This window comes from Diabrotica virgifera, chromosome 3 (genome assembly GCF_917563875.1).
Source record: "Diabrotica virgifera virgifera chromosome 3, PGI_DIABVI_V3a".
Taxonomy (NCBI): domain Eukaryota; kingdom Metazoa; phylum Arthropoda; class Insecta; order Coleoptera; family Chrysomelidae; genus Diabrotica; species Diabrotica virgifera.
The window spans coordinates 33,497,017-33,507,717 of NC_065445.1; the positions used below are offsets into that span (position 1 = coordinate 33,497,017).

The 10,701-nt window shown below is 34.5% G+C and overlaps 1 protein-coding gene across 1 annotated transcript; it reads right to left on the reverse strand.

Moving 5' to 3' along the window:
• Positions 1–3,579: 3,579 nt before the first annotated feature.
• LOC126881756 (uncharacterized) lies at positions 3,580–10,466 on the reverse strand. The gene is made up of 3 exons (XM_050646230.1): positions 9,039–10,466; positions 8,349–8,912; positions 3,580–3,645 (listed from the first exon to the last, which is right to left on the reverse strand). The coding sequence occupies exons 1-3, from the start codon at positions 10,464–10,466 to the stop codon at positions 3,580–3,582; spliced, it is 2,058 nt and encodes a 685-aa protein (XP_050502187.1).
• Between the last annotated feature and the right edge of the window lie 235 nt (positions 10,467–10,701).

Sequence of the window (10,701 nt, forward strand, 5' to 3'; positions counted from 1 at the left end):
CTTTCATTTGCAATTTCGCAAAATTAAAATCGCTTAACACCACGGCGTCAGGAATTTTTTAAATAAACATTAATTATTGGTGCTACGCGCAGGACAGCGGATAGGTTGCTCTGATTGGGCATTCCAATGACCTTTGATAATGATTGATAAATTTTAATTTTTATGACATTTCGATATAAATAAATAAATTTGTTTATTGCAAAATAAAAACACATACTCTATCCTTTGAAATAACACTTTTATTAGCAAAAACTTTCTTTGTTCATATATTTTAATTTAAATAATAAAAGTTTATTATCTATAAACATATGCAATTGTTTACACAATATTTCACAAACAATAATAAAATTAGTTTAATTTTTGTGGAATTAAAAAATTAAAATACAACAAAATATAGAGTAAGAAAATAATATATTAGATAAAGATTGGAAGAAATTTTGGTGGAAATCAACCTGTGTGAATCGAACACCGCTGTCCTGCGCGTAGCACCAAAAAATATTATTTATTTCAAAAATTTTCTGACGCCGTGGTAATTAATCGATTTTAATTTTGAAAATTGCAAATGAAAGGTACAGTACACTTCTATAAGCAAAAAAAATTCAACTTGCTATCTGCTTTATTTTCAGTCCTGTAACATTTTGAATAAATTAATTTTTTTTGCGAAAGCTGAATTGCAAAATTTATTTTGCAAAATCTGTTGAACCGATCTTAATAAAATTTACAGTATTGTTTTACTGTATCATAAAGTTTTTCTGGGTGAAATATGAAGGTCCTAAGTGTAGCATAAATGGTTGAGAAACGTAAAATGCGAATACTTGTTTTTGTATGGTTTTTTCGCAATTATTGCTATTTTGCAACTAGGGTGACTATTTTTTAAATTTTTAACCAATTTTATATTATACTAAATTGAATTACGCAACTTTTGTGTTAGTACAACTTTTCTCGGAAATGAATACTGTTAAAGTTATAATCAAAAAACGAAGAAAAAAATCGAATTTTTCCTTCAATTCTTGACATTTTGATTATTTAAACAATGTTCCGGACCTTTTTGAGAGGGAGGATAACTCAAATATTATTATTTGATTTATTTTCAAGCAATTTCTGCAAAAAAATTTGAGTCACCTCATAACGTCCATCTCAAAACAGATCCGCCCTGGACTAATACACAATCTAAATTTCTTTCCTTCATCTTTTTTATAAGCCAACGTTACTGGTGACTCGAACTCTTCAATAATTTCTGCCTTTAATAACTATTTATCCTGATTTCTTATTTTCTCATGATCTGTAATTGAACATTTAAAGTAAGATTCCGACAACGACTGCAGACGGCAACTGAACACGGCAGTTACAGTAGTTACCATGACAGGCGTCATTGCTTTGCACTATTAATTTGTATAATTATTAGCAGCTGACCTTCTGCTGGACAGCAGTTGCAGTCAGATGTCGGAATCAGTCTCATACAAATCAATAGTGCAAAGTAGTGACTGTCTGTCACGGCGACAACTGCAACTGCCGTCTGCAGTTGTCGTCTGCCGTCTGCAGTCGTTGTTAGAATCGTACCTTTATAGTACATTCTTTCACGGTTTTGCGGTAAATTTTAAAGAACGGCTTGGATTGAGATGAAATTTGGCATACACATACCTAACATGTCAAAGAAAAAAGTGATATTGTGTCGATGTGTGCTTTTGCCCTGGGGGTGACTTTCACCCTCTCTTGGGGGTGAAAAAATATATGTCAAAAATAAATCCGGAAATATGTAGATAAACTGACTAATTTTAAGTAACTTTTGATCTATAAAGTTTTTTCGCCAAGTCAACACTTTTCGAGTTATTTGCGAGTGAATATGTTCTTTTTCAACAAAATAACCACGTTTTTAGACGATTTTTCGCAAATAACTCAAAAAGTTAAGTATTTTGGCGAAAAAAACGTTCTAGGAAAAATATAGCCTTGTAAAAATAAAAAAAATGGTGTACGCTTGAGGTCTCTGGACCTCGTAGAACCAGTGTTATAGCCAATGAAAAATAGCTTCATATTCGCCAAATTTCAAATAGGCTATTTCAACGTGAAATATCCAAAAAATAAAGCACTTTTTGGGGAAAACTTGTTACAACTTTTTAAAAATGTTTAAAAAAAGCTTTATTTCTGTTTTTATAAAAAGTTTCTAGCATCAAATTTAAGCAAGTTACGCTCAAAATAAAGTTGCTCCCTTTTGTTTTAGCAAAAAAAAATCGGGAAGATCATCCCCTAATTGGCAACCTAACTGAAATTAATCTTTAACGCTCCACAAATTTTTTAACTTAAGTTGTGTTTATATGATATGCAAGTTTCATTGACTCAAAGTGCTTATTTTCGAAAAAATTTGGTTTTAAAATAAAATTTTTAAATTTTTTAATTTTGAAAAATATGCTTTTTTTCAAAATAACTTAAAAATTGTTAGAGATACCAAAAATCTCAAAAAACAAAAAAGTCAGTATTACTTTTCTGAATATCTTGTATTTTTTGTTTTTTTGTAAGACAAAAATTGATTAAGATTTGGTGTTTCTAAATTTGCATACACTCGTGATCAGTGACTCGTTCAAGCCCTTTTAACTACAGCTCTTGCAAAAATAAGGACTTTGAACCAATGAAACTTACAGATCATATAAACAATACATACATGAGTAAAGAAACTTGGGAAGTGGTAACGATTAAGTTCATCTGAGATACTAATTAGGAGGTGATTTTCCCGATTTTTTACCAAAAAAAGGGACTAACTTTATTTTGAGCGTAACTTATTTACTTTTGATGCTAGAATTTTTTTTATAAAACAAAAATGAAACCTTTTTTAAATACTTTAAATAAATTGTAATGAGTTTTCCCAAAAAGTGCTTCATTTTTTGGTTATTTCACGTTAAAGTATTCCATTTGGAATTAAACGAATAGAACCTATTTTTCATTAGCTATAACTCTGCGTTTACCAAGTATAGAGACCTAAAATATACACATTTTTTTTTCAATTTTTAGCGGGATATATTTTTGCTAGGAATGTTTTTTTCGACAAAATACTTACTTTTTGAGTAATTTGTGAAAAACCATCTAAAAGCGCGGTTATTTTGTTGAAAAATAAACATATTCACTCGCAAATAACTCGAAAAGTGTTGACTTAATGAAAAAAACTCTATAAAACAAAAGTTACTTAAAATTAGTCAATTTATCCATTTCCGGAATTACTTTGGACGTATATTTTTTCACCCTCCAGAAGGGGTGAAAGCCACCCCCATGGCAAAAGCGCAGATCGGCACAATATTACTTTTTTTCTTTGACTTGTTAGCTATGTGTGTGCCAAGTTTCATGTCATTCCAAGTGGTTCTTTAAAATTTAGAGGTTTTGCAATATTTTACAGTTAAAGAACGTACTATTATATGGACGAGAAGTAACAAATTCATCTCTAATTAATTTAAGGTATATCTGCTTTATGTGATCTAGCTTTAAGTAGGTATATCAAATTTGTCTTTTACAAACATATGCTTATTTGATTGGATCAATTTTAAAATTGCGTATTTTTTACAATTACTTTCAATATGACGTAAATATATAAAATCAGTCTAATTCCAAATTTACTTCAACTAAATTATCATTCATCTGATTATAAACCGATCGCTCATCCTGTAAATCGATTATTTTTATATTCCGTTCTCTGAAAAATATTTAAATTTTTATCCCAAATTCATTTAAACCTCTTAATAGCATCAATCTCAAGTGACAGACCGTAGGAGAAACTTTATTTTTTATTTTTATCGCCCTTATACTTATATTATCAGTAATATTACCAATAAGCAGTGCTGTTTTTGTAACAATATAGGTTCCGGTACACAACGTTCAGGGGGATCTGGGGAGTGTTCATAAGGGAAGTCCGCCCCGGTGAAAACTTTTTAAATTTAGCCTCAGTAAGGGCGTTTTAAAGCTATTTGGGAGCAAGGAAAAAATTTAGAAATTTGTCTATAATTTTGTTGTTTTTTTATTTTTTGTTCCAAGAGGTACTGGTACGGCGTACCGGGATGTACCATCACTGCCAAGTAAATAAATTAGTAGTAAATAATTAATAAAGACTCAAGCAGTGGCGAAATGAAATTTTCTCCTTAGTGTAGTAGTGTCAACCTTAGCAAATCATCAATTCTTTGATTAACTAGGGACACATTTGAACCAGTATTCCAAAGGGTATTTCTTTTAAAATCACTTACAGAAATATTTAATCCTATCAGCGAATCTTCTTTTGTCCGGTCAATTAGTTTAAATTAGTTTGATCGAAATTAATATCTAATATTTCAATATCAGTGTTATTTACTTAGTATGCTTAGTGGTGTGAGTTTTTATTCAATCTCACCCCACCGTGGCAAAAATGGTTTAATTATTACCTTTTGCCTAATTGGACATAGGTGAATATTTTAGGACCACACCCGTATGTCCCGTCCTTCGATATAAACAAAATAGTGAACTTTTAGGAGAACTGGTTCGAATAATTTGATTTGGTCTGGTTTTAAAGGTGCTAATTAATACGATAGAAAGGGTTGTGTATTAGCGATAAATAAGGGTATTCGGCGAACAAAACATTTATTAACAACAACGATTTTGACAAATAAGCGGCTTAACGATAAATTATAGTCTTAATAGCGAACGAGAGAACGTAAGAGTCTTTTTAATCTATTAATTATTGCGGAGAGAGTATTTTTACGGCGAAAAGAGACGCACAAGCGAACAAAGTGTTCATCTCTGACATCAGAAAGAGACTGCTGAAATTCTATTCAAATCTCTGCACTATTATCTTTGATAGTTTAGTTTACACCATTCGCCCTGAAAAGGGCCAAACACATGTTACACTTCTTTGGCAAAATTACCTGCTTTTACCCCGAAACTATAAAAAATGCAGATGTATATTTTATGAAACACACAACGCTACACTCAAGTTTTTCAGAGAATTAAATATTTTAAACACAATACAGATTGTCCCAACAGATTTACAGAGAGATATTTTTATAAAAGCAAATTAATGTAAATAACTGTTGTTTTCACAACATACTCCCCCGCGTTGAAGCACTGGCTTTAACATAAACCTAACCTAACATAAATCAACTTACAATGTTCTTAAGCGAAAACACTAAACTTAACTTAATTTTAACAGTCATTTGGTAGAGGACACAATTTATTAATAGAGCGCTTGAAGACTCCATCTTTAGTTTTGACCGATGCAACTCTTACTCGGCCATCCTTTCCGGGAAAGACATCAATCACTCTTGCTAGAGCCCAGTAAAGAGGAGGAGTGTTATCAACAAGACGAGATCGTTGGGCTCTAGGTTCTTATGAGGAAGAAACCATTTAGGGCGATTTTGGAGTCTGTTCAAGTAGTCAATTGACCATTTTTTCCAAAACATTTGCTGGAGTTTAGAGAGATGTTGCCATAAACTTAATCTATTTTCGGGAATGTGGATTACATCCCTTTCAGGAAATGACGTAAGAGATTGTCCAATCAAGAAATGTCCAGGGGTCAGATAGGTTAGATCAGAGGGATCATTTGAGAGGGAGCAAAGCGGTCGAGAGTTGAGCACAGCTTCAATTTGAGTGAGAACAGTGGTAAATTCTTCAAAAGTGAGCTTAATATCACCCATGAGTCTACGGATATGATGCTTTGCGCTCTTTATAGCGCTTTCCCAGATGCCACCATGATGAGGGGCTCGAGGAACTATGGTTTTCCAGCGAATATGCGATGATGCCAAAAAATCATTAATAGAGCGAGAGTTTTCTTTTTCTTTTAAAAACTTATAAAGTTCAAACAACTGATTACGAGCTCCCAAAAAGTTCGTGGCGTTGTCACTGAATATAGTCTGAGGGAGGCCTCTACGGCTAATAAAACGTTTTAGAGCGAGAAGAAACGTCTCTGTAGAAAGGCCGGACACGACTTCAATGTGAACAGCTCGAGTCGATAGACAAACGAAAAGAGCAATATAAGATTTTATCAAAGGAGCTTTGCGGAGTTTGGAAGCTTTGATCTGAAAGGGCCCGCCAAAATCTAATCCGACATGAGCGAATACTCGAGAGGATTGCAAACGTTCCTTTGGTAAATCTGCCATAATCTGAATAGCGGGTTTGGCATTAAACCTAAAACAAACCATACATTGGTGTATGACCTTTTTAACTTCACGTAGTCCATTTAAAGGCCAATATTTAAGTCGAATTTGAGATAAAGTATTTTGAGGACCAGAGTGACAAAGTCTGATATGTTCTCTCTGAAGAAAGAGACGTACTACACGATTTTTTGAGGGAAGGAGAAGAGGATATTTTTGATCAAATGTAACGTCTGAGTTACCAAGGCGACCTCCTACACGCAGCATTTCATTTTCATCCAAAAAGGGGTTTAAGCGTAAAATAGACTTATTGGATAGAGTTTTACCTTTTTTAATCTCAGAAATCTCAATCGAGAAAGAAGAATACTGAAGCATCTTAACAATCTTCAGTTCAGCGTTTTGAAGTTCGCTTACTTCAAGAGAATTTGATAACTTATGAGAAGGCGATTTGGCATTATTGGCAAACCTGAATATAAATGCTAAAGTTCTTACAAACCTTGAAAAATTAGAGAACCTATCAGAAAGAGAGGTGAAAAAATCTATTTGATCATTTCGAATGTGAAGAGTTACTTTCCTTTCTTCGGGTAACTTGGAGGTATAAACTTTTGGATTGTATTTCAACAAATCCAACCGAGATTGATTCAAAAATTGAGGACCATGAAACCACAAAGAAGATTTAAGTATTTCAGCGGGTAGCATTCCTCGGGAGAGTATGTCGGCAGGATTCTCTTTGGATCGTACGTGCCTCCAATGAGCGTTAGGAGAATTATCTAAAATTTGTGCAACCCTATTTGCTACAAATTGAGTCCAACGAGAGGGATGCGAACGAAGCCAAGCGAGAACAATTTCTGAATCCGACCACATATTTATAGAGTCTAAGCGAGAGAGTTTTTCTTCAATAATATTAGCAATCCTTGCTGTGAGCTTACTACACAATAGCGCACCCATGAGTTCCAATCTTGGGAGAGTCAAGGGTTTTAGCGGAGCGACACGACTCTTAGATGCTAAAAGTGAACAAGATACTTGTTCTGATCTATAAATCACACGTAGGTAGATGCAAGCTCCATAAGCCTTTAAACTTGCATCCGAGAATGCGTGAATCTCAACACTAGTGATTTCTTGACTTAAAAAGAGACACCGAGGTATATTTAAATCCTTAAAATTAGAGAGACTGCGAACAAAATTTAGCCACTCATGCAACGTATCTGCATCTATGATATCGTTCCAATTAATTTTGGAAATCCAAATTTGTTGCATGATTAATTTAGCGACAACTGTAACTGGGTTAATTAGGCCTTGAGGATCAAATATTTGGGCAATCATTGACAGTACTTCTCTCTTGGTGTACGAGTCCTTTAAGGTAAAATTTGGGAGAGAGATTGAGAAGGTGTCAAGAATAGGATTCCAACATAAACCTAAAACCTTATTGGAGCCATTATCTGGAGCTATTACATAAGTAGTGTTCGAAGAGAGAGAAGAGATATTTTTTAAAAACAAGTCTGAGTTAGAACACCATTTATGGAGAGAGATACAAGCGGTTTCAAGCAAACTAGTTATTTCCTTATGAGCTTTAAGGAGAGTCTGTACATCATTAGCGCCATAGAGAATGTCATCAATGTAACAACTATTTTGAAGAGCATCACTGGCCAAAGGATACTTAGTCTGATGAGTTTGTGCCAGTTCCATTAAACAACGAGTACTCTGAAAGCTAGCGCTTTTAGTTCCATACGTGACGGTTTGCAATTCAAGACACTCAATGTCTTTTTCAGGGGAGTCACGCCAGAGAATGTTTAAAAGAGAGGTTTGAGCAGGATTTATTCTAACTTGTCTATACATTTTTTGTATATCCGTTGTAAAAACGAAGGAATACAATCTAAACCGTAGCAAAATGTCAAAAAGTTCCGGTTGAAGAGTAGGACCTTTGAGTAAAATATCATTGAGCGAATAACCACTAGAGCTTTTCATCGAACCATCAAAAACAACCCTAAGCTTTGTTGTTAAAGATTCTTCCTTAAACACACAGTGATGCGGTAGAAAATATTTACTTTCTAACTTTTCGTTGGTTAGAGAGAGAGGCACTATTTTCGCATGTTCGAGAAGAAGATATTCATTAATGAAAGATTTATATTGAGCGTATGTACTTTCGTTTTTTAAGAGCCTATGTTCTAATTTCATAAATCTTTTAAAGGCCATTTTAAAGGATTCACCTAACATTTTATTAGCGTTTTCAGAGACAAATGGAAGATTTACTTGAAAGCGACCTGAAGGTAACACAAGAGTAGTTTTGCTAAATATTTGTTCCGCTAATTCTTCATCGGGAGTTAATTTACTAACGAGGGGAACTTCTTCAATTTCGAAAAATTGTTGAAGCAACTTATCCAACTGATTTTCTTCGGGTTCGGATTGAACAAAGAGAGAAACATTTGATTGAGAGATAGCCAAATGTGAATTACGGTGAAAAACCTGAGGATTAATTGTACCAAAAATAACATAGCCTAAGTGAGTATTCTGAAGAATGGGAAGATTTTTTCCTAACCGTATAAATCCATCCGTCAATAATTCACTATAGATATCACCAGCTAGAAGCAAATCAACTTTACCCGGAACAGAATACGAGGGATCTGCGAGAGTGAGATCCTGTGGGACTTTTATTTTACTTCTATCTATAGTAGCTCTAGGAAGCCTACAAGTTATACTATCGAGTACAGCGAAAGAAGTTTTAAAACTTCTGTCATTTACATTATAGGGGAAAAATTCTAAGTTTAACATTTCGTTTGAGAGTGAGGTGTTTTCGGATATGGTTGATATCTGTAGCTGTTTAAAATAAGGGATGAGTTTTAACTTCTCAACCAAATCACGAGAGATAAACGAATGTTGACTCCCATTATCTAGGAGCGCTCTGGCATGCATGGGTCTGCCGTCTTTCGAATAAACGGTTACTAAAGCGGTAGCCAACAATACATCAGTTTTAACTGATAAAGCTGAGAGAGATGTGGCTGCCTGAGAATCTGGAGAATTTTGCATATCTAAAGGAGGTCTGGATGAGCTAGTAGAAGCTTCATTTTGGCTGCGATTATTAAAAGAATGCTGAGTAGATATGGGAGCGACAACACGAGAAGCACCTTGAGAATTTTGAGCATTGCGCTCACGAGAGAGAGCTTGCCTATTGATGTTCCTAGAAGAAGAGACATTTTCAGAGGTTCCATGGAGGGATGAGTGATGATGACCCCCACACAAAGTACATGATCGAGTAGAGCCGCAATCTTGAGAGAAATGTTTACTACCCAAACAATTAAAACACAGTTTCTTACCTTTTACAAAATTAAATTTTTCCTGTAAAGAGAGGCATTTAAAATCATTACACTGATAAACCTTATGAGCATTACTTCTGCAAAAAGTACAATTATTATCAGAGAAAGAGTGTGATGGTTGGTCAACTGATGAGAAGAAAGATGTTTTTGATTGAGACCTGTTATTAACCTTTTTATCATGATCTGAAACATTTAATTTTTCCTGAATATCACACTTTTTCTCGAGAAATTTAAAAAACTGTGAAAGGGTAGGTAAGGTCTTTGTCCCAATATCATATTCAAAGGCCCTATGTGTAGAAAAATCTAATTTTTGTAAAAATATTTCAATTAATAGTAAATCCCAATGCTCAATTGGTACGGACATATTTTTCAAAGCGAGCAGCGTCTGCTGAGCTAGAGTTAAAAATTCGCGTAACGCCTTTGAATTACTTTTAACTAGAGATGGAGCCTTTAACAATTTTTGAATGTGTAAGCTAATCACTCGCGATTTGTTTTCGTAACGATCTTTAAGAGTTTTTACAGCTATATCGAAATTTTCGTCGATAACTTCGATGTTGTCGATCAACTGGAGGGGTTCATTTCGCAGGAACGATTTAAGGTAAATAAATCGTTGCACATTATTGAGTTCTTCATTGTTCACTATTAGCGTCTCGAAGAGCTGGTAGAACGAGTTGAACTCAGAGAATGACCCGCAGAACGTTTGCATGGTGATCTCCGGAAGCCTAACCTTAGCAGTGGCCACAGTTGGCTGAGTGCTATTTGATCTGAGAGGAGGGGGGCCCAACAATAACTCGTCCATCTTACGCTGTAGGCCCGCGAGAATAGAGAAATATTTTTGCTCAGTTGTTACCCTGTCTTCTGCTTCAGTACCGGCTTCATCAATCTCGTCTATCTGATCCATTATTTCTTCATATTTTAAAAAACAGGTTTTTAATTCTGTTTGCCGAAATTGAAATTGTAGCGCATCCTTTTCCGTACTAGCCTTTTGTGAGAGCCAGTTTTCGATCCTTGTAATTTTAGCCTTCAAAGGCGTCCTTTTTTTCTTGAGGTCTTCCATTTCTATCCCGAATTCGATTGAACACACGGCGAGAGAGAGTCTATCGATACGCGGCAAAATCTAAATTACACTGGAGAGTTTTTTGTCAATTAACAAGCGCGGCGAGAGAATAAGAGTCTAAGTTTCACAGAGAGATAGAGCGTCTACGTTAAATGTCTACAAAAGTGTTTTTGACCGTAAAATGTCTTTGAGCAGAGTTTACCTTGGATCAGCAATAAAAGTTTTAAAAAATGGA